Genomic DNA, 25,025 nt, shown 5'->3' with positions numbered 1-25,025 from the left:
GCCGAAGAGAGATATGGTCTCAAATTGGTCTATTGCTGTTAGACGTTCTCAAATAATTGGTCTTTTGCTGAAATAAGTTTTAATTTAATCAACGTTAAAGTCTTTGGCCAAAATACAAACGATACTTACGTTAGTTTCAGGATGTTAATACTAGAAATTAATTATTAAATGATGTTATTCTTTAAGATTCACGTAACCATCTCCTTTATTGACGAAATTATGGTCAAGGTCTTCTGAGTTATTTCTTTCCACTCAACCAAAAGGCATGATTCCTTATTGACCAGGCTTTGCGAAAGTCGTGGAGCGGTGGGGTCCTGTAAAGTAAGGCGTTTTTCCCCGAACCTTCCCTTCTAATAAAGACAAGCTCTGAATAGCGAGCAATAATTTACATGACCACGTTATAAGATTCCCCTTTCTTGCTCATAAACGCGTGGAAAGAGATTAATATTTCTTTTTTGATGCAATGGTTAGTACAAGACAGAGACATAATCGCCGAGGATTCTAGTTATCTATAAAGGATTCCTAAAGTAGAGTGAATAGTGCTCCTTATGATGATGGCCAAGTGGCTGCTTGCCCTTTAGCCACTAGTTCCTTTTTTATTGATTGTATAGTCACCGGAAGAGCGAAAGATGGTATATTTTATTATCCTAATATACCTAAAAGTATGTTCAAAGAGTTCCCCTCTGATCTGCTTGCTCTTAACACAGATTGGTTTTAATATATCATCGGCCATTACATGTCTGATCCTGTCTTTCTCTCCATCGTTGGCCCATTGCAAGAACTGAGCATAAAATCCCTTCATCATCTAGTCGTTCCAAGTCGAAGCCAAAGGTAGTGGAACATCTTCCTCGATCAGCTTTCCTCTTCGGTGAATTTTCAGTTCCCCGTTGCTTTCTTCCTCGACAGGGTTCACTTGTTTTCAGATTGCGCTGACAGTGTCCACATATGTTCTGTTGTTGTCAGGACCGATGTTGGCCAGAATTCCTCTTCATCCGTCTTGCTGACAAGCCAGCAGCCAAGAAATCTCGGCTCCTCTTGCATCCTTTACAGTGTAGTCACTCCTGGTATGTCCGTCATTACGTATCTACTTTTGGTGTCCTATCAGCGTTTGTTTCACTTTCACCCCTCTTTGGTAATCTGGTTCTATTGATTATATCCCAAAAAGCATAGAAGCATAAAAATGGGTGAACTAACTGCAACATGAACTCATTTCAGAGGCACCAATATTGATCTCTCTGAGCTTTTGTATGTCCCTAAAATGGTCATTGTGTGACATCATGCTCAACCATCTTCTTGTTGGTAGCGTAATTTTTAACTTGAATACAGTATGGTGAACTTGGAAAATTAGCAAGTCTGTGATCACAGATTCTCTCATTGCAAAACGTGGATCCTTTAAAGCATGCGAATATTACCTGTTTCGAACAAACATTTTCAAAATTATCATTACATATATTGCATATTTTTCTTGCTTCATTCTATGTACTGAAACCAGTTGGCATAAACGGTAGGACGGGTTGAACTAGCGCATACTTACTCTCTCTCCAGTTCAACCTCCGGTACCGTTTTCAAAACATTGCCTATAATCAGAGAACGGAATCGTAGACTATAAGTCCTCCAATTTTTCTTGAAAGGCGGGTATATGATAATCTTTAATTAAGGGCCCTCACCATTGGTTAATATATTTTTATCCATAAAGGGGAATTGGACATCGTTGCTTTAAACCTGCTTTGTCCTTTTATGAAGCGAGAGGATCCAAAAAAAAAAAGAAACTTTTCAAGGGGAGAGAGAGAGAGAGAGTCCTATGCAAATTAATGCTGTCCAAACTTCCTCCATTTGATAACAAAAAGATAAATGGACATACATATACATATACATATATATATATATACACACACACACATAATACCATAATATATGCAAAGGTCTTTATTTCCCATTCCTGATTGAAGGAAACTTTCTTGCATCATGCCTTTGATCAGTGGCTTACAACAAATGTTAACATGAGTGATGTCCATGTTGTCCTGACTTAATCCTTGTAATTTATTATGCTTAGGACATTGAATTGAACATGACTACATTATCTTACTAAATAGGGCCCAACTGGGAGCCTCAAGCTCACAACCTCATGTGATAACTAATGATAGAACAAATGTTGAATATTTGGCTTGATTTTTCTGTTTAATACTTTTTGTCATCCTTTTCTAGGTCAAGGCCTCATCCTCAATATTCTGAATGTAGATCAATAAGTATCTACTTGCTGTCTAAAACTTGTTTAAGCAAAGTGAATGCTTATCTTCTCCATGAACAAGAGAGTATAGTAAGCATCGTTAAGCTCCTAGGAAACTCATCCGGATCATAGCAAATCATTGATATCCTCAAGTTATCTTAGTAAGTGGCACCTCTGCTACCCTTGTTGTGTCCACACAAAACAAGGGATGCACATGATCACATACGCATCTCTTAGTTTTTCTTTGTGAGAAATAAATTTTCTCAGAATACATTTAAAATCATGGACAAAATGATATTTATCCAAATACGATTTGTAAAGTTATCTCTCAATATCGATGCACCCTTGAGAGAAAATTAAAGGGGACAATATGTCTCAACATAAGACAAACTAAAGCTTGACCAAAATCTATTAAATATGACAAAAGAAAAATTGCGCCAAGAGCAGCCGAGATCACTTGACAGCTTTATTACTCACTCACAAAGTGCATGAAGTGGGGATTTAACGGATTTCCAATTTATCTGAAGCTAACTGTGGATAAAAATAAATCATTGCAAGAAAACTATAAATTGCACTGAGAAAGTAAATTGTGAGAAAATAGGTGTAGTAAAAAGTAAAGATGGTAATAGATTGTATATTTTCCTGAATAGCTAAAGAGAGAGCTTTACGACTCTAAATCACTGGTACTTATAAACCTGTAATAATCACCGTCCCCTCCTATACTTGCAAGAACCACCCACACAGCTCCATTCTTCATTCCAACTCTTTTGCAGCTTGCAGCCTCAAAGATGAATGCTACCACGTGCAACTCATCATGGTCTCTTCCTTCATAGCTACACCTATATGACATGAGACTTTTGGTAGAGAGAATGCTGTTGCCAGCAATGGACAAATTTCATTTAATGAAGTCTTCGCTTGGGGTTGCATGGCCAAGATAATAAGTACGTCTCTAAAGCCACAAGTTCTTATGTTTTAATAGTAGCCCGCTTTTGTTCCTGTTGACACGTACTCGGTTCGTTTGAGCCGTGTAACATGCTCGTAGAATGTAGTATGTAATTTTCCTTTGCACACTTGCTCGAATCAACATAGCCGGTCTGTCTGAATTCTTTTGTTACATATCCAAAAACACCAAGTGAACTAGCGTATCTTGCCTGCCAATTACTAAAACGAAAGAATCTATTTGGTGAACCGGCACCCGTAGGAGCTTTTATTTTCAAATGGAGAACTTGCTTTATGTGTTAGCGATTATACCTTGCTCCTGTGTGCTAGGACAAGGTGCTCCTAGAAATAATTTTGTACTTTTATATATTCTTCACGATCGTCTATTTCTTCTAGAGGCTCAAATGATGGATTAACATTATTCCCTCCAATTTGGCTCACGAAAACATATTGACTTAAAAGACTCATATTATAAATTCATTGATAGTGCTATTTCTAACCTCTTGTTCATTGGAGACACATCTTTCATTGTCAACTGACGAAAATAACATTCGACGTATGGAAACAACTGAAGAACTAATATACCTATCTCTACCCTTCTGTTTTTGTTAAATAACTAATTAAAATAATTTTATGTTTCATACCAAAAAAACAAAAATCTATGTTCGGAAATAAATAAGTTGTTAATTAAATCAGCTCTACGATCATGGAAAAATGATTTTATACAAAAAGAAAATATATCTCAAGTCACCGAATTAAACTCACTATCAAGGATGTCTCGGTCCATGACTTCTTACTTTTTATTTATCATGTTTTGTCCCCCACTACCGCCACTGCTTCTCCTTTTTTAATACTTTATAAGTTTATCATTCTGAATCTCCCTTTGTATTTCAAAAAGAAATAATCATTGGAAAAATAATTAAATTCACAAATTCTCCGTATTAGTAATCTCCACAAACTTGGGAACTCTTTTTCAAATGACAGTAATTTCATTAAATTTCAATTGTAAAATAGCATGGTACCAATTAAGATTGGCATTACAAGAATATATGATTTTGAAAAATCCCATAACAATTATACTAGCTTAAATTTATCTTATTTAAAATATGCTAAAAGTTTTGTCAATTTCCTGAGAATGACTTAGTACTTAATTATAGTAATTTGTTGGTCACTTTTTTTGTACTATTCACTTAATAAGATTTCTTATTCTACCTTCGTTTTATATTTTTTATATTAAGTCAGATTTTTCTCTAATGAGTTATAGTCCATATTTCTCCACATTGTGAACTATTGCTGGCAATTCAAATACATTAGAGTAACTAAATATAATATGTTAGAAAATCACAAATGGGAGGAGTAGCGGGGCGGGATAGGGCTGACACACTTGAACTCTCACTCATTAACACTTTGAGAGCGTGGAATTGTGAAGTAAAATTTGTTGGAGCCCCCGAAGAGTTATCCCCATTGTCAAGAAACAAAAAAATGAAGAAAACAAGGACAACAGAAGAAATATTTAGCCTTTTATTGCTCGTCGTAGACCAGTAACGTGTTGCGTATCCCCGTAAGATCATCTGCATATTCCTCAGTCTCTCTGTCTCTCTGTCTCTCTCTCTATCTATCTGGTTTTGTTCCACTGTTCTCGTTGTTTTATCACTTTGCTCTTTCTTTCTTTTCATACGTCGAGTGATTAGTTCCGTTCTCTGTTCAGTTCCTTTCGCCCCTATTTGTTTAAGCAAAAGAAGGAGACATAACAAGAGGAAAAAAAGGGTTGGAAAGAAATTTATAGGAAAAAAGGAAGACATGATCGAGGATTTTGTAGCCGGCATTGCATCAAAACTTGGTGAGTATCTGGTTGCTCCCAACGGCCGCCAATTTGGGTACGTGCTGTTCTACAAGAGTTACGTGGAAGATCTCAAAAATGAAGTCAAGGAGTTGGAGACTGCAAGGCAAAGAGTACAGCACGTTGTTGATGAAGCCTGGTGTAACAGAAAACCTATTCAAACTGCTGTTGAGGATTGGTTGGAGAGTGTGAAAAAGGAGTCTAAGGAAGCAGAAAACCTGTTAAAACATGGCGAAAGTGAAAAGAGTGCTTGCTTCCGTGGGTGGCTTCCCAATCCTGTGGTGCGCCATCCAATTGGTAGGAAGGTGAAGAAGATAACTAAAGTCATTCATGGACTCCATCAAAAAAGCCAAAATAGTAACTTCGAGAAGGTCTACTATGAGAATACTCCGATAGGATTTGTCAATGCCACCACTTCCACTGCAAGACCTGTTGACAAGAAAGAAGATGGCCTAAAGTCGAGGGCTTTAATCACAGGGGATGTAATGAAGGCTATAGCTGATGACAGGGTGCGTGTGATTGGGGTGTATGGACCAGGAGGGGTTGGCAAGTCCAAGCTTTTGGAGGATGTCGAAAGGCGAGTTAAAGAAGAGAATTTGTTTGATGTGGTTGCCATGGCAAATGTATCACGCAATCCCAATCTAAAAAGAATCCAAAAAGAAATCACTGACGTACTAGGCCTGCACTTGATGAATGAGAAAACTGTCCGTGGGAGAGCATATCGTTTGCGTGAGGCATTAGAGAGTGATCCTAAGAAAAATGTTCTCATCATTTTAGATGATCTATGGGAGAAGTTAGAGTTGAAGGAAATTGGAATCCCTTGTGGAGATGATAATAAAGCAAGAGGCTGCAAGCTATTACTTACATCAAGAAATCGAGATGTTTTGCGTATTGCCATGGGCTTTGAGCAAGAATTCCGACTCGATGAGTTAAAGCATGAAGAAGCCCGAAGACTCTTTGAAAGAACAATGGGGAATAGAGTTAATGATCCTAAGTTTGAAACCTGGGTAGATGGAGTGGTCAAGAATTGCGGAGGCTTGCCACTTTTGATTGTTCCGTTGGCAAAAGGGTTGAAGCACAAAGATTTGGCTGCTTGGAGGAATGCTTCAACTAATAGAGACCTGTCGGATGTAAAATCACTTGTGGAACTAAGTTACAATGACTTGAAAGATGAAAGGATCAGATCATTGTTCCTGGTTTGTGCTCTAACCTCTGGGAGAATTTCCATGAGGGATTCCCTTGTCTACTGCATGGGTTTGGGTTTGTTTAAAAAATTCAACAACACCATCCAAAAAGCTAGAGATAGGTTGATTGAGGATCTACATACCCTGCAGGACTCTTCGTTGTTACTAGAAAGTGATGATATGGAACGATTCAAAATGCATGACATATTTGTTGACGTGGCCAGCTCTATGCATGATGAATTTATGGACATGAAATGGAATGCCTTGGTCGGGAGGAAGGATTATGGGTTTAAAGAATGGTCCGAGGATGAGCTAAGAAAATGCACCACGATATCCTTCCCTTATGTTGGCATTGATGAGCTCCCTGAAAAATTGGACTGCCCAAACTTGAGGATGCTTCTGTTATTCGAAGACAACCCATCTCTCAAAATTCACGATTTATTTTTTAAATCTATGAAGAAGCTCCAAGTCTTGGACTTGACTGGCTTATCTTTAACCTCTCTACCTTCGTCGATTGAGTCCCTTGAAAACCTCAAGTCGCTATCCCTTGATTTCTGCCATTTGGATGATGTGACTGTTCTTGGAAAGCTGAAAGGATTACAGTTCCTAAGTTTCCTAGACTCTACAATCGCTCGGTTGCCCCCAGAAATAGGTGGACTAACAGAATTGAGATTTTTGGACTTGAGAGGGTGCTCTAGGCTTAAAGTTATTGAACGTGGCGTGCTTGGAAGCTTGGTTAATTTAGAAGAACTATACATGGAAGACAGTTTTGATCAGTGGGAGGCCGAGGATGAACCATCGCAAAGCAACGCCAGCCTGGCTGAGTTGAAGAGTATGAAAAAGTTGAGCACTTTATACATCGCCATTCCTCATTCTGCTAATCTCTCAAGAGATCTGCCATTTGGGAAATTGAACAAGTATAAAATCCAAATTGGGGATGTTTGGGATTGGTCAGGTGAATACAAAGAATCCAAAACTTTAAAGCTCAAGCTGGATTCAGGCAATCTTCTTGAAAAGTGGGTGCAGAGATGTTTGAGGATAACACAAGATCTCCACTTGGATGGATTGCAAGGTGGCATCGATACAATTCACGATTTGTGCATCGAAGGTTTCCAAGAATTGAAGCATCTTCACGTTCAAAATAGCCCATCAGTTCAATACATTGTTCACTCAATGGAGAATGTCCAGTGCACTGCATTTACGAAATTGGAATCGTTGTTTCTCGAGAATTTGAACAAATTGGAAAAGATATGTCGAGGCTGTCTCTCCTCAGAATCCTTAAGCAAATTAAAGATTGTGAAAGTGGACAATTGTGGTGAAATCAAACATTTGTTTACATTTCCCATGACGAGGATATTCTTGCAACTCGAAGAGATTGAAATAAGCAGATGCCACTTAATGCAGCTGATTGTTGCCGATGCCGAGGCAGATGAAGACAAAATTGAAATAAATGATGATCCCACAGTGAATTCATGCAATTTGCGTAGGCTGACATTACGCAACTTGACAAAGATGGCGAGCTTCCATGAAACTGTGGATCATTCAGTCGTATTTTTTGATGCGCACCAGGTAAATTTCATGCTTCATAGAAGGGTCATGTTTTTCTACATGGGGACCATCCTAATTGGAGGAAACCTTCTTCGATTAGATTTGTGATCATAAACATGGACATTACCTTCAATTAAATCTGTCGGTCACAGAAATATACTTGGTTAAAGCACGGGTTAACTCATTACTTAATTAGCGATACCCTCGTTAATGAAATCTGGGGGAAGACAAATAAAATAACACGAATGAAGGTAGTAACATTTGGATCTTTTACTATTTTGTGTTAAAAAAAGTATAGATTTTATTCAAATGTGATTATATAGATATTTCATTTATAAACACATTGAAGCATTGACTTTAGAATTCCCTCAATTCACTTCTGATATGTGCGTCTAAATTATGAGTACTAATGTGATAAATAATTTGTCTTTGAGATTCTGCTTTCTAGGACAATTAAGACAAATAAAAATTTAATTTTTCAAATTGGAATTTCTATGTGATATATGATCGCATGAAAAAGAATTATATATTAGTTTATTACCTCGTGCTTTATTTGTGTTAATGTTATCGACATAGTTAAATAAGCACCATGCTATATATAGATGTTTTAAGTAGTCTAAACATTTATCATTTTTTAATGGCAAAATTATATATGTGAACACATACATTCATGGACATATTCTTTTTCTTGGCTAGATGACTAAGCTTTCCACATAGATCAACTTTCTTATAATGAGAAAGAGTATCTTAGGTCCTTATATAGGTAAAACTCCTTGATGAAATTGACGACGATGCCCACATGGGTGCTGTCGTGACTAATTCATTAGTTCATGGATCTTATAGTGAGGAACCCCTTCTTTATTCTTTTTTTTTTCTTTTTTCTTTTTTGACCTTGTTTACTTTCAATCTTTTGATAAGAGATTTTTTTTTCTTCAAATACTTTGAGAAAAAAATTCCAGACTCACATTGCACTTGCAAATCAATTGAAAATATAGTTTTGAGATATTTGTCAATTCAATTTAAAGCTATTGGTTAGAAATTATATACAACATGAATTTGTAAAATTTAGGCAGAAAGCACAAAATGTGAGGGTGAATTCAATAACACCAGTAATTCAGGGATTCTAAAGTCTCTCTTATTATTATGTATATGTCATGACGTCCGAATACATATAAGGTAAATGACAAGTAAATATAAAGTTTTTAAATTATAAAGAGAGAATAAGTTAGAAATAAAAAAAATTCACTCCTCTGCCTTTTCTTCCATTATCTTTAAATCTATTATATGACATACACACAACACTTGTTCATAATTTCTAGTTGCACGCATTTTAATGAAATTATGTGGGGTTATTCACCCCTCCCAGCTAAAAAAGAATGATGCATATGCCTTCGTAACGTTATTCTCATGGCTTCTTAAGGTTTCATTGCCATGGTTGGAGTCCTTGACACTGTCTGAACTTCCCAAATTGAAAGAGATATGGAACTCTCAATTTCTATCAGATGTGAGCAATCTAAAATTTCTAAAAGTAGAGGATTGCATGTTTCTCTTGAGCATCATCCCCTCAAGTTTGCTAATGAAGTTACAGAATTTGGAAGCCATAACCATTGAGAGATGTCAACTAATACGAGAAGTATTTGACCTTGAAGGATTGACAATCAATGGGGATGTTGAGATTCTATCACGATTGACCAAATTAACCTTGAGTGACTTACCAAGTTTGGGACACATATGGAACAAGAATCCAAGAAGAGCATTGTGTTTCCGAAACTTAAGGGCATTGAAGGTGCAAAATTGTGAGAACCTGAGGTTTCTTTTTTCTTCTTCCATGGCTAAAGCACTTGGGCAAATGAAAGAAATAGAAGTAGTGAGCTGTAAACTGATTAAGGAAATTATGGAGCAAGAAGAAGAATCAGAGAAAGCTACGACCATGGACACTTTAGTGTTCCCTCTGTTAACCTCCTTGTCTCTTGAGGCATTACCAAGTCTCAGGACATTCTCTAATGGAAAGTTCTATATTCACTGTCCATCCTTAACAAGACTGAGAGTATCTGGATGCCCCAAAATGATGACTTTTTCTTCATTTGAAGGAAAGCAACAGTCAATGACAACTGATACAAGTTTACAACAAGCATTTGGTTGTATCAACTCTGGCTTGTCATTGCCTGTCTTCTTCAATCAAAATGTGAGTAAACATTTTTGGAACTTTCTATTTTTGTTTATCGTAGAAATTATTCTCGGTATACCAGTGGAAAACTCGGCCAGTTAGCATGTACTATACAGCCTCTTGCTCCTCCATGCATATGTTGTTTTTTCATGCTATTGGATAGTCTTGGGTAATCAACTTGATGAGAATATACTAACATATTAGAGCATCCAAATCAGGACTTTTAGGAGTTCAATGTCAAGGAACTAACATATAGTCCTGTCATGCAAGTTCATTTTCCAAGCTTGGAAGAGTTGACACTCCTGTCATTGTGCGGGTTGAGGAGAATATGGCACAACGAAATCCCTGAAGAATCATTCTGCAAACTAGCATCCATCTCGGTCAAAGATTGTGAAAATCTGTCTCATATTTTTCCATCAACTTTAATAGAGAGGCTCCAGAGCCTGAAAATGATTGAGGTGGTCGAGTGTACTTCTTTGGAAGCATTAATGGAACATGTCTATGTCAATACTAAGAAAAGGCCAAAATGTCTGACCTTCTTAGACCTAAAAGAAGTGAAGTTGTGGCACCTGCCAAGGCTTAATGCGATTGTGACAAGCAGCACCAAAGCAAAGTTCAGTCTTCCTAGTCTGATTGATGTTAGCTTGCGTTGTTGTGACGAGTTGAGATATCTCTTCACAAAGGATACAGCGAGAACTCTAGATAAACTTGAGATGCTAGATATTTCTCGTTGCGTTAACATGCAGCAAATAATTGCAGTGGAAGAAGGTGAAGAGCAAAAGTTGAAGGCAGTGAAGTTCTCTCATTTATGTACATTGAAGCTTTGTTCCCTTAAGAGCTTGACTAGTTTCAGCTCAGGAAGTGGTGCATATGAGTTTCCCTCCCTACAAAATCTCTCAATTATGGAATGCTCTGAACTCAAGGCATTTATACTGAGGCCGCTTGCAGCAAGCAAGGAGATGAATGAGCGAACTGCTGGTTTTGACAAAGGTCCATATTGTTTATTTGACAAGAAGGTTTTCCTCTTTCTCTTTCCTTTCTCTCAGCAGTATCGCTACTCATGTGATTTGGTTTCTTCTTTATGATGTTCTGGATTTGTAAGCAACTTTACTTCTATATCATTCATTGTGACTTTAGCCAAATGACTTTTCTGTAGGTCATACTTCCCAATTTAGAAGAGCTACGCCTAACAGGAATTGAATCGAGAGAATTATGGGAGAGTGAGTCCACTTGCTTTCACAGCCTAACTTCTATAAGAGTTGAGGACTGCCCGTGTCTGAGAAACCTTTTTACAATGTCTATGGCCAAAAGTCTGGGACATCTCCAATCTCTTAGTCTAGGTGGTTGTGGAGAGATGGAGTACATTGTTGGCAGAGAAGAGGAGAAATCTGAAGAAGCAGCCAACAAAATTATTATTCCTCAACTTGTCACTCTATATATTCACAACATGCCAAAACTCAGAAGTTTCTGTCATGAGAAGCATATTTCAGAGTGGCCCTTGCTGAAACAGTTAAGTATTGAAGATTGTAAAGCTGTGAAGGTGATTCTAGGAGATACATGCTATAGAGAGCAATCGCTTTTGCCAGTCGAAAAGGTTTGCACTTGTTTTCTTTAATGGCATATCTAGAATTCTTGTCTCTGATGGTATGAGCTTGACAATGTGTGGTGATTTATGCTCAGTCATTGTATTCTTTTAGAAATTATAGAATTTTATTTAATTAGAAACTTCTCTGATGTAAACATATTAACACATATCTAAACTTATCCTGATTTCAAAAAATTAAATATTTTCATTCATTTTAAAATTTAGACTAATGTAACGGTAACACCGTAACTGAAGTACAAATATTGCTGAGAGGCCAAGCTCCTTAACTAATTTAGAGTCTTTACTATGCTACAGAGGGTGGCTCGAATTCAAATCTTATTTAATGTAAGATCAAGGGATAATGACACGATGAGTCCTAAAACTTGTCCAGTACTTCATTTAAGTCTTTTTTTTTTTAATAATAATTCAAGTTGTAATATTCACACTCCTTACGCATTTCGGGACTTGTTAAGTCCATCTGTTTTTCAAATCTGCAATTTTTATCATATTTTCTGTCCTACATTGATTCCTTCTGTCATTATCCCTAAGATAAATTACAAAGATTATGACTTAAACTGCAAGTAATTAACTTAATATTTTTCTTTTTGGGTTCAAAATAGTGAACTCAATCAAATGCTAAACAGAGGAGCTTTGGTGTTCAGCAACTCTGTATTCGTGGCTCCACAAGAACCAATAATTGCTATGCATGACAAGAGAATTTGCTGCTACAAATATTATATGCAAATATCTTAATTGCAGTGACATGGAATCTAAATTCAATGATGGTGTCATTTTACTACTATACGACACATATGTTAGCAATTAATGGTATGGAATGGAAGTGCATAGCAGGGTAGGTTCAGAATCATAAAAGTTCATGGGAAAAAAGATGCTGGCTACATTTTCTAAATGGTACAAAAAAATGGCAGAGTATATTTGCTATTGTGCATGGTGTGTGTTGGAACGAGTGAAATCTAAGTTAGCCTAGATTGGAGGTTTATGGGAAATATATGATGCCTAACTAAGGAGGCTATGGGTTATGCTACTGCTCAAACATAATGCGAGATACGTATTAAAAAGAATTCTACTTTCTACTTTAAAAGAAAAAATGTGTGACAAATGGATTTCAAGAGGTGGCGTTTGTTCAAAAGATGTATCTTTTTTTCTTTTCTTTCTATTCTATCAATAATATTTATCCTGTGATTTCTTTATTCTTGAAAATGAAGTTCTCTCTTTATGGAAGAGGCCAGAGGGTCAACTCTAATGAATTATGATGAAAAATAACAGATTGTGTTTCCTAGCATGGAGTCAATGTGCATCTCGCACATGAATAACGTGGAAAAGATATGGACAGATGAGTTTGCTTCAAACGCTTTCAGCAAACTCAAGATACTAATGGTAGAGTATTGTGAGAAACTTTCATCGATATTTTCATCTGACACTATCCTTACAAGATTCCAAAATCTAGAGGAGTTAACTATGACCGATTGTGGTTCTTTAGAAGTGGTATTTCACATCCAAGAGTTAAATATGAGTGGAGCTCATTCCACAAGTACTTCTCAATTGAGAGAACTATATTTGGAGCGACTTCCAAAACTAAAGCACGTGTGGAGTGGACTTCCAAGCTCCGTGGCAAAAAGTATAACCAAGCTTGAAAGACTTGTAGTACAATCTTGTGGGGTGGAGGACATTATAGCGAGTGAAGACGAAGGAGTAAGGATGAGTGCAAGTGATTTCTTCTTTCCGCGATTGACCACCCTGACATTAGATGAGTTACCGGAACTCAGGAGCTTCTACAAGAATAGTTATACTCCAACATGGCCACACTTGAAGGAATTGCTAGTGAGACATTGCGGCAAAATGAAGTCATTCTCATTTGCTTCTGAAATCCAAAGCTGCAATGGTAGTACTACCAATGAGAACCAACCTTCACTCTCTCTAGAAAAGGTACAATACTTAATTCTAGCTCTAGCTCTCTACCTCTGTCATTCATTGGTTTATCAACAGACTACTTGGGTGCTTGTTATTTTCTTTTGGAAATTGAAATTGTCAACCATTTCTTGCTTACTAGTGCTCACCTAACCTCACTTCTGAACTGGTTAAAATCTTGGAGAACGATTCAAGTTAATTATTTCCAGCTCATACTCTTTGGTATAAATTCTAGGGATCCTAGTCATCACTCTAGAAAAATAAATGTTTTATTGGATTAACTTGCATAGAGAGTCATGCTTCTAATAATCCGCTCGTATGTTATCTAGTCCATTATGTTGCCGGCACGTCTAACAGCTAGTATTTACCTTTATAGTTAAGTTGACCTTCCTGGTTTGCCAAAATCTAAAAATTTATGTTTGTTCGGTAAATTGCTGATGTTCTGTAGCTCTAGCTATTGAACAGAATTTTATGCTGGTACATCATGAAGATGGTTGGTAACTGTCGAATACCATGGGCAACTTGCTTATCCAGTCACATTTTAGTAATTTATTGACAGGTTTTGACAACTACTGACATTTATCTATGGTTCAAAATTACCTGCAATTACTTTTGTGGCTTATGAACGCCTTGAAAGTTACTAACTTCTATTTAAAATTACCAACATCAATTTATTAATGTACCAATCAAATTAAAATATCTACCAATTATAATCACTCACCATTTTTTTACATGCTACCTACATTTATTATGTGATTACCAACAATTTTGAAGTATTAATATTTATTTGAAATTACCAACCATAATTTGACTAAGATACTAGCATTCGTCCCATTGACATACTAACTAACTTTATCACTTACGATTTTTTTATCTCGTTAGGTTTTGAGAAGCACAAAAAAAAAAAAAAATTACACTTCCAAAATTACTACCTTAATAATTCACCAACATTTATTCTTGTGACTTACCAATGTCTTTAATGATCCACTCGTTTCGCAGAAAATGTAATGCTTTTGGAAAATGTTTTTCAAGAAATTATTTTCTAGTGTTTGACTAAAACCTAAAAATGAACTGAAAAATATTTTCCACTATTTGGTATGGAAAATTGGATTTGATTTTCGTTCGTGCACTTTGTTTAATAATTTTTTTAGTTTTTATTTTTATTGGGTTAATACCACGAAAAATCATAAACCGGTACACATGTGACAATTTTACCCCAAACTAATTTTTTGACCATTAAAAATCCTAAATGGATACATCTGTGATAAATTTATTCCAAATTAATTTTTTGATTGTAAAAATTTTATGATAAATTTATCCTCTGTTAGTTTCTGTAAAATTATATTAATACCACGAAAACTACAAATTAATGTACTTGTGATAAACAAAGGAAAAAAAAAAAACCTCAAATTAGTATACTAGTTAACTATCACATGTCACCAAACTCAGTAATTTAGTAATTTGATAATAAAATTTAGCAAAAACTAATAAAGTGTAAATTTGTTACAAGTCTATCAATTTGGGTTTTTGATGATCAAAAGATTAGTTTGAGATAAATTTATCATATGTGTATTGATTTGAGATTTTTCGTGGTATTTCTTTTTTTTTTTATTTTTAAAAAATTGAATTTGAATTATTTTTTCTTTTTTTTTTTATTTTTTCTCTTTTCCCTTCTTCTTTGGCTAGTTGTCGGCCACAATGATGGCCAACAATCAGCCATAAGTGGGCTCAAACCTTGCCAAATCGGTGAGCTTTGAGCTCACAAGAGGTCGGCAAGGCTTAAGCCTTGATGGCTTTGGGCAAAGATTGTCCCTCGTTTGGGGTGTTGTCATGGGCGACGACTAGCTATAGGCTGATGACGGCCACCGGTTGGCCATACGTGGGCTCAAACCTCGCCAAATCGGTGAGCTTTGAGCTCACAAGAGGTTGGCAAGGCTCAAGCCTCAATGGCTTTGGGCATGATTGTCCCTCGTTTGGGTTGTTGTCATGGTGACGATTGGCTGAAGGAGAAGGAAGAAGAAAAGAAAGAAAAGAAAATTATATAAAGAGAAAAATAATTAAAGGTTCAATTTTTGTTTTTAAAAGAGAATAGAAAAAATAATTAAAATGAGTGCACTAAGGAGAGCGTACTTGGTCTAGTGAAAAAAAGAGGACAAAGAATGATAGAGAAAATTATTTTCCTCATTTTTGAATGTGTTTTTTTCCATTGATAGAAATGTTTTCTTGACTCATTTATATTCTATAAATTGAACATCAGAAAAATCTGAAAATATTCTCCTAAAAAATTGTTTTTCGTGAGACGGATGGGGCCTAAAATTGCTATTTTTTATTCAAAATTACCAACCTTAATTTGGGTGGTGTACCGACATTCATCGCGTGATGATGCAGATTGAATTCAATCACTTACCAATTTTTTATCCCGTTCGTTTATGAGAAGTACCAACATTTCTTTATATTTTCAAGGTTACTAACTGCTTTTATTATCTGCCAATATCTAATATTGTAACTTACAACACCTTCAAAGTTACTAATTCTTATTTGAAATTACCAACTTTAATTTGATCGATATACCAACATACATCACATTAACAAACCCACTTCTATAACTTATTGACTTTTTATCTTGTTGGTTTTTGAAAAAGTATAACATTTTTTACGCTTCCAAACATATTTTGATTGAATTGGGCACACCATTAGCAACAAACATCCCATCTACAATGGTCATCATGCTTGGTCTTCTGGCTCCAAGAAGGTTAAACATTAAACAGGCAAAAAGCGTACCGTATGGACTTTTGATGGCCTTATTAAATTGATTTCCATAGGTCTTTCCACACTTGAAGCGATTGACATTAACGAGGGAGGATGTTGCGATGATGCAGCATGACATCTTTGGCGACCTCAAAGAGCTAACTTTGGCATACTACCGTGATGAAAATGTTAGTTTCCCCTCTAACTTCTTTCTCCAAAGATTTCCCAATTTAGAATATCTTACCGTGGAACATAGTTCCTTCGAGGAGATATTTTCAGAAGATGCGTTTGCACATGAGGGAGTGACTCCATGTGGAGGAATAATTGAGAGGGAAAAACCTCTCAAGGCATTTGGAAATTTGAAGAGACTTTGGTTGCATGACCTATGGAACTTGAGGCGCATCTGGAAAGATGGCTCCTTGATGGCTGAAATTCTTAAACAAATTGAAGATCTGTGGGTTTGGCGATGCCCCGGCTTATCAATCCTATTTCCATCTCTAACTTCAGTCCAGAGTTTGACGTATTTACAAGTGCAGAATTGCGAGGGATTAGTTCATATGGGGACTTGCTCAGCAATGACAAGTTTGGTGCACCTTACTCGGCTAATACTAAGAGAATGTGGTACATTGGAAGACGTGGTAACAGATGATGGAAATGAAGCAGAGGAGATTTCTTTCCCCAAGCTGCAACGGCTAACACTTGATGGTTTGCCAAGCCTTAAGAGTTTCTCTCCGACGAATTCCGCTTTTAGGTTCCCATCATTGGTGTGTACTATTGTGACACAGTGCCCCAATATGATTATATTCTGCAAGGGTGCCTTGAGGACACCAAAACTACATAAAGTACTCCTCTCCTATCAATATGACGAAGGGCATTGGGAAGATGACCTTAATACCACCATCCGAACTGTGACGGCAAGAGAGGATCCATACAAAATTCAGTAAATCAGGTAAATGCTTTCTTTTGATGACAATGTTATTGTAGAAATCATTCTAGGATAGAGTTCTCCTTACTCTAATCAAATCCCAAGTCTCCCATATAGTACCACAATTAAAAAAATATCCTTAGCAAGTCCTTCAAAGACCTGAATCTTCTTATTCTTTCTAGTTTTTACATTCGTAACATGTTTAGTCCACCAAATGCTTGCTCCATTTCACTCCTATTTAAAACTTAGTGACTTTCCTATTCCGTCGACATATGTAAGGTAGTACGCATTTACAGAGGTCAAGCGTTGGTCGCAATTCTCTATTTAGTGATCAATCTCCAAAAAGTTGTCCAACCGCAACTATGTGCCACTCAGTATCATGAACCAAGTCCTTTATATGTTACCCTTGATTCTCTCAAAATATTGAATTTTGATATTGTTTTGCAGTTGCTGGAAACCAATAACATGATAAATTGGCTCGTCCCGTATATAAGACGTTGAACTCAAGATCTTCAACTTCTATTGATCTTCATCTTGCGTAGCCACGAAATTCTTAAGGATTGCTTGGACCTTTTCTTTTGATATCTTCTCTTACCTTTTACTCTAATTTATTTGATAGCTTATCTAGTGGGGAATCTGCTTAATTATCCTGGGGATATTTCATTGGATTTACAATGTAATGCTCCCAGCACACATCGCTATGGACTGCCATTTTCTTGGCGATTTGACATGTAGCAATAAATTTCTTCACCCACTCAACTATAGCGAGAATGATGGAAAAATTATCAAAAAAATAATTAATTTATTATAATTATGGCAATTTAGTCAAACCTTTTTTTTGGCCATTTAGTCCTAATTTAATGCTAGTGATTTAATGTCCTTTCAATACCTTTGTTCTTTGTTTCAAAAAATAGTTTGCGTGTAGTCTTTATCCATTTTTTGCCATATGCCACTAACATACGAGGCATGTGAATGCCCAATCAATAAAGTAACATCCAATAATCAAAGTAATAAATAAATTCCAAAAAAATTAAAGAACCCAATGAGCTAGGCAAAGCAAAGCATATCACCACCTATCATCACATTTCTAAGGCCTATGAGCCCTCGCCTAGAGCTAATGAGGGTTGTGATACCCTCGCCTTAGGTTGTCGACCCTAGTCAACCCTTTGCCCAATAAAAAGGTAAAGAGAATGAAAAGAAAATACAAAAGAAAAAATAAAATTAAAAATTAAAAATTATTAAAAAATATCAACATCAACGTTGATTATGTCATGTAGGACGATTAGCATCCATGTCAACGATTTCCCATCAAAATATGCCAAATAAATTGAATTGACACAAATACAAATGTATAAAATTGAATTGACACAATTACAATACTGAGTTGATCATTTTTCTCTAGAATGACTATTCCAACTTTGCTTATAAGTCACTAAACTTTTAGGAGTGCGTGTTAACACCTAGAATTTTGCCTATTCATATAGGGTTTAATTATATAGAAAATTAGGGATTAATTTTTAACCCTCAACAAGAATAATTTTGCTAGTATTGAAAATTGAAAAAATTATTTTAAAAATTATTATTAATTATATTAAATTATTAAGAGAGAGAGAGAGAGAGAGAGAGAGAGAGAGAAAAAGCGAGACCGGGCCGGGGGAAGTCGGTCCGGCCTCTTGCTTGCTTCCTTCCTTTATTTTCTCTCTGCCTGGGCCGGCCCAACCCACTTTCTTTTGTTTCCCCAGCTCAGCCCTTACGTCTTCCTCCTTCCCCTCTCCACGCGTGCGACGAAAAAGCAACATAGGACAGCAAGAGGAACGACGACGGAGAACGGATGCGGAACAGGCGTCGACCGGGAGTGGGTGGTCGGGGCAAAGCCAGCAGCGGTAGCTGGCAAAGCAGGAGCCATGCACGCTTGCCTGAGGGGTTAAAGGGAGAGGAGGAGAGCGCAAGTGGGGAGGGGGCTGAGAGAGAAATGGAGAGGGAGGGAGAGAGAGAGAGAGAGTGAGAGAGAGAGAGGAAAGCCAAGAGTGAACGAGAAGAGAGAGAGCCGAAATCCGCCTCGGCTGAACGTTGCTCGGTCGTCCTCGACGCAAACCTCCCCCTAGCCGGCACCACCTTGCTCGCGGCCGCTCCTTCTCCACGGTTTCAGGTTTTTTGGTGAGTTTCCCGTTTATGTTTTTGTTCAATCGGGATGATGGATTCCCCAAGGATACTGGCTCGAAGGCTTGCGAGGCGACACGGACAACGTCCGATTTGTCGAGCCCGCCCCCCTCTCGCCGTCGCCGAGCCGGGGAGGGACTCCACCAACGACCGCCCGTTTCTTTTCCCGTTACCGAGCGCCCTGTTTTAGGCACGTCGGGCCGGACCTCGCGGCCGTCCGGCTCGCGGGAACTCCGGCCCCGTTGACCCCCGCATTTTGACATCGTTGGTCTTGGTGCGTCCTACGTCAAGGGGTCCGACGAGAGTTTTGAGTCCCGGATGAGCCGGGAGTCCCTAATTTTCGTGTCCCCATTTTTGGTCAAAATCAAGTTAACCACACGTGTTGCGTTCTATTATTATGTTCCTGTGATATTCGGCGATTCAGGCACCGCCGCTTGGTCGTTTGGCCGCCCCCACCACCGCCATCGTTTACTTTGTTTTATATTTCATGCTTTGTGGCCGAGAATGGCAGTCCAACGACAAGAGGAAATCGGCAAGGGGAGGCTTAATGATGAATGCTTATGAACCATATGCAGTTCATGTTTCGGGAATTTGGCATAGGAATCAGTAGTTGAAGTTGTTCTCGGTTGGTCGTGAGGTTTAGAACAGAAGTTGAAGTTCTGGGAATGGGAAGCCAAGCGTAATCGGTGACAGGAGGAAATGTCGGGGAAGGGAAAATAGAAAATTCAAAAAAAAAAGTAATTACAAAAAAGAAAAAAAGAAAAAAGAAAGTAGACGATATGGGGAGGAGTAAATAAGATTGGCTTAATAGGCTTAATTAAGCGGGGCCCAGTTTGGTCTAGTGGGCTAGGTTTTGTTCGTAGTGAATTGAGTTTGTTTCATTTTTAGTATTTTGGGTAGTAATTTAGATGGGCTTGGACTGCACTATGGGTTATATTTGGGAGGGGGTTTAAGAGTTTTAACTGAAGTGGGCTTGATTAGTAAGCCCATTTATTGTGTGACCTTAAATTATACACATGAAAGCGGATGTTACTTGCCACGTAGCAGCATATGCGCTCTCGCTCTTGTGCGAGCTTTATCTAATGATCTAATTCTTATTGTTATTTTAGCAAATATTTTGTTAGTTTACTTTAAATTGAAGACTATGATGAGTTCTTATAAAAAGTTTAACAATATAGAGGTACATATTGTGATATGATATCCCTTTAACCCTAAATTGCGGACTCTCATAATTTGGTTAATAGATTTTCACAATATTGAAAACCAAATATGACATGATAGCCCATAATTGATTGATGATATTTGAGAATCAATAATAATAATAATAATAATAATAATAATAATAATAATAATAATAATAATAATAATAATAATAATAATAAAAAGAATATCCTTTGCTACTAGAAAATTTCATCACAAAAAATTAATTGCATGTATTTTGCAAATAACTGAATATTAGAAAACGATGATAATAATTATTAGCAAATGAATAGATATAGTTACCCACCATTAAGAAAATTTAAATTAGAAAAAAAAAACAAAAGACATGATTGCACATAATTTCGTATACAAGTATGATAACTCCTGGGATTAAACTGCAAAATCTAAGAAAATAGCTATTGCTAAAATTAAGGCATTGTTCACCGGGGAAATTTTCCCTCGACAAAATCTTTCATTGAAGGGGCAAGGTTTTGGTTTTATTGTTTCTGATAGGTTCTGTGTGGCTCCAGAAAGAAAGCAACTTATCTAAACTACTGGCAAAAGTAAAATGCAGGAAAACAAGAGAAAAGTAAAATATGATTGAATGTAAAAGTGCGATAAAATGAAAGATAACAATTAAAAACAAAATGATCGATTGTCAATTTTGGCAAAATGATCGATTGTCAATTTTGGCAAAATGATCGATTATAATGGTAATCCACAAATAACTGCTTTTAGCTATTATCATTCTGATATTTAAAATGTTTCGGAAGCCTCATCTCTTTATCAATAACCGCTCGGCCTTGCCGATATATTCGCTAGTGTCGACTCCCGTAGCAAGTTCCCCTGTTGCATCGTTCAAGACTTCTATTTGTCAATTGTTTGCGTTCGGCCTAATCTACGTAAATTCCCGTGTATTGGGCCTACTCTGTTCTTTTCGAATTCCGAAGGCCAATAAGTTAATTTGAGCTCCAACAGGCATGCCATAACACTTTCAACTGTTGGAGAATTTAGCTATGACAAATCCTACACTTTCAACTTAAGATGCTCCTCTTTTCTTTCCTTTGATGTTTTAGTGTATTAGGGCGACACTTTACTCGGGATGGATTGGCTTTAGCTGTCTTGTAGTCTACCTTTTGCAGTGTCCATGGGATTCCGGAAAAACAGAGTGAATGCATTGGATGATCATACGTTTGCGTAGGAGTTCGAACGTGAACTGCTAATTAAGCAAAATGACCTGCAATTACCCTCGCAGTCATGCTTATTTGGGAAATTTTTACATGTCCATTTAGATGACTTGGGTTTCTATTCACTTGATGACTTGGACCAAGAGTTTCAAGAAAAGGCTAGCCTTGTGCTGTCTAGAACCTTTAACTTCCGTTAAATCTTATGAATTAAAATGTCTATGTCCATTTTTCTTCACATGGCAGCCGGTGAGATTTTGAATTAGCCAATTAATATCATAATACTTGTTGAAATTAAAAACATAATCATAATGAATGGAGGTCGATAACCCCCGATTGTTTAGGATGTCATGGTGTCATCCAATTCTGGTTAGTGCTCATGACCCAATCTTTAAGAATCAAACAACTTTAAGTAAAATTCATTTCACATAAAAAGGCCCAAATTCACTAACAAAAGCTTCACATGAGCCCATATGGGGACTTGTTATCGATTAGAGCAATAGTGGTCAATATTCATAAGTTTAGATATTTTCAAACATAAAGTAATTAAGAAATATATATTATATATATTCTGTTATATTCTGTTGTGTGCGTGAGTACGAGAAGATGCACATGGCGATGGAGATATTATTATTTAGGCTTTTTAGGTAATGTCTTTCCTTGTATAAATCGTGGCTTAGGAAAAAAAAAAACGTTTGTTTTTCCACGCATTTGTTAGGGAGAAAAGGGAGTCTTAGGGGGAGCTCGGTTATTGAGGAAAACGTCTCGGCTTATGGGATCCACAGCTGCACCACAACTGTTGCTGTGTTTTGTCTGTTTCTGTTCCAGCAATTGCAATTATTTATCTGGACAAGGTGTGTTGGAGAAATCTTTCTAGAATATTTTGAAGCTGACAAAACATTTTTATCAGTCTAGTTTGGATAAGTACAGACCTTCTGTTTAGAGTATGAAGACTTTCAGATCACCGAGACTCAAGACTCAAGACTTAAGACTATTCTCATTGACAGTTTTTCTAATCCAGTGGACGAAGGCAATCCGAGCCAAAGTATTTGGTTTAGGATTTGGTCTTATCCTCTGGAGAAGATCTCTTGGCTGGATAAATATAATAGATTCTTTTATTCATAATCAAGATTGTTTGAAGATCCGATGGTCAACGAAATATTCTTGGAAGGTTCTATTCTTGGAAACCAAGATCCTGATTGTATAGGCGAACAGGATTGATGGGCTATCGTCAGGTTCCTTTAATAGCTCGAATGATCTTCTTGATTAATTCCGTCCAACGGGTAGATTGGAGGAATTCCTTTGGTAAGTGCCAACGGATATGATGGCATAAAGGAGTATAAAAGGAAGACATTCTAGTTGCTCTAGTGCATGATCGATAGAGAAATTCCATAGTCTGAAGTACCTTGATTATTAGTCGATACATTCTGAGCAAAATTGTATACACAAAGAGTGTCTATACTTAGTGATACCTTGAACGAGTGTGGTAAATCATCTACACCAAGAAAGCAAGGGAGAACAACACTGTAATATCTCTTTGTTCATAGTGGAATCCAGCCAATAGGCTGTCAGTGCAGAAGAGTGGACGTAGGCTTGACATAAGCCGAACCACTATAAACCGCGTGTTCAATTTTCTCTTCTCTCAGTCTTACTTTGTTTATTGTTTGTCTCAAAACCATCAACTGTCTAGTATTGTGCAATTATCGAGAAAAATCTTTTTATACCTATTCACCCCCTCTAGGTACTTATACTAGCTATATCAATTGGTATCGAGCACATTGTGTACTCACTTTATTTGAAGTGTTTTACTTGAGTAAAAAATCCATGGCTAGTATGCTAGCACCGGGCTGATGGAAGGGCAAAGCAATACCGAGACCACCCTACTTTGATGGAAATGATTACAACATCTGGAAGAACAAGATGAAAGCTTTCCTACGATCAAAGGATCCTCTAGAATGGGACGTTGTAGAAAAATGAATTACTCCTACAGCTGCATCAGTCTCTGAAAGAGGGAAAGAAACTATTGAGACCAGCAGAATGACTCAGGAAGATATAATCAAGAGACAAGCACTCGATGCAAAAGCAATTTACTCTTTATATTGTGCCTTGTCACCAACTGAATATGACAGAATATCTTCTTGTGTTACAGCAAAAGAAGTTTGGGACAGATTGCATATCACCTATGAAGGAACAGTCAGTGAAGGAAACCAGAATTAACATTCTCCTCGGTCAATATGAAGCCTTCAAAATGAAACTAGGAGAATCTATAATTGACATGTTTAGCTGTTTTACAGATATTGTCAATGGTCTTGAAAATCAAGGACAAACAATTTCTGATCCCATGAAGGTAAACAAGCTCTTTGCGTGGACTCTCCAAGGATTGGAATCACATAAAGACTTCGATAAGAGAGACGCAAAGAATTATGCCACTATCGTTGACGAGCTGATTGGAACTCTTCAGTCTTATGAAGTGGAACGGATCAATGAATATGAAGATCTAAAAGGTAAGAAATCCATTGCATTAAAATCAAATGATGATTCTGATGATACAGATTCTGAAGATGATATGGACGATAAGGAGCTTGCTCTCATGATAAGAAGATTCAGAAAACTGAATAGAAAAGGAAGAAGGTTCAACTCAAAGAAACAAAGCTTTCAAAGACAGCGAGACCAAGTCTCTGATGATGAGGAACCAAACAAAGATGTAGTCTGCTTTGAATGTAAGAAAAAGGGACACATCAAACCCAACTGTCCTCTTACAAGAAGAAGAGAGGAAAAGCTGAAAAATTTCGAAAAGCTCTCAAAGCCGAAACACTGGAGTGATACGAGTGTGAAGAAAGTGATAATGAATATGCCAATCTATGTCGATGGCACAATCGGACTCGGACTGGATCGGACTCGGACGGTGAATTTGAGGCAAGTAATTTTAAAATTCCTGTCAAAGTTTCTAAATACATTGATGAACTGTGTTTTAGTCTTAAGACTTCTCTCAAAAGAATTTCCGAACTTAAAAAAGAAAACTCAGCTCTAAAACAAAAGGAAAACGTTTTAGAAAAAAGAGTTAAAAGTCTATACTTGACTGTTTCCACTCTTAAAGAAAATGAAGATAATCTTTTAAAAGAAAATGCTCTTTTAAAAAACTGACTTATCAAATATTTCAAAGAAATTTTCAATAGGGTCTGAAAAACTTGAAAAATTCTTTCAGCTCAAAGACCTTACTTCAATAAGTCCGGTCTAGGTATGACGGCGAGAAACAATTCCCTTGATTGATTTTCCTAAAGTAAAAGAAAGAATTAAGAAAAGACCCTCGATAGAGGCTTACAAAAATCATTTCAAGAAAGTTTTTGTAAAGTCTGTAGGTAGAAATGCTCTCAGATGTTCAAAGTGTA

At 36.9% G+C, this 25,025-nt stretch overlaps 1 protein-coding gene across 3 annotated transcripts; it reads left to right on the top strand.

The window, feature by feature from the left end:
- The first annotated feature begins 617 nt into the window (after window positions 1–617).
- Window positions 618–17,864, top strand: LOC104431149. Of its 3 annotated transcripts, XM_039308065.1 has the most exons (10): window positions 740–868; window positions 964–1,064; window positions 3,001–3,168; window positions 4,875–7,759; window positions 9,159–9,923; window positions 10,175–10,921; window positions 11,062–11,499; window positions 12,778–13,437; window positions 16,242–17,116; window positions 17,540–17,864. In XM_039308065.1, exons 3-9 carry the CDS (start codon window positions 3,153–3,155, stop codon window positions 17,109–17,111), a joined length of 6,381 nt encoding a protein of 2,126 aa, XP_039163999.1. In that variant the 5' UTR covers window positions 740–868; window positions 964–1,064; window positions 3,001–3,152; the 3' UTR covers window positions 17,112–17,116; window positions 17,540–17,864. The 3 variants fall into 3 exon arrangements, with proteins under 3 accessions (XP_039163998.1, XP_039163997.1, XP_039163999.1); XM_039308064.1 differs by lacking the exon at window positions 3,001–3,168 and having other exon boundaries at window positions 618–831; window positions 16,299–17,116; XM_039308063.1 differs by lacking the exon at window positions 3,001–3,168 and having other exon boundaries at window positions 619–831.
- Window positions 17,865–25,025: the final 7,161 nt, after the last annotated feature.

The sequence above is a fragment of the Eucalyptus grandis genome, chromosome 3 (assembly GCF_016545825.1).
Source record: "Eucalyptus grandis isolate ANBG69807.140 chromosome 3, ASM1654582v1, whole genome shotgun sequence".
Classification (NCBI taxonomy): Eukaryota; Viridiplantae; Streptophyta; class Magnoliopsida; order Myrtales; family Myrtaceae; genus Eucalyptus; species Eucalyptus grandis.
The sequence above is the reverse complement of the archived record's forward strand: the minus strand, read 5'-3'. Positions and strand labels throughout refer to the sequence as shown.

Coding starts and splice junctions, on each gene's coding strand:
- LOC104431149 (XM_039308063.1), top strand. CDS start 737: ATGTCTGATCCTGTCTTTCTCTCCATCGTTGGCCCATTGCAAGAACTG. Junction 7,760..9,158: donor TATTTTTTGATGCGCACCAG/GTAAATTTCATG, acceptor TGGCTTCTTAAG/GTTTCATTGCCATGGTTGGA. Junction 9,924..10,174: donor CTGTCTTCTTCAATCAAAAT/GTGAGTAAACAT, acceptor CCTGTCATGCAA/GTTCATTTTCCAAGCTTGGA.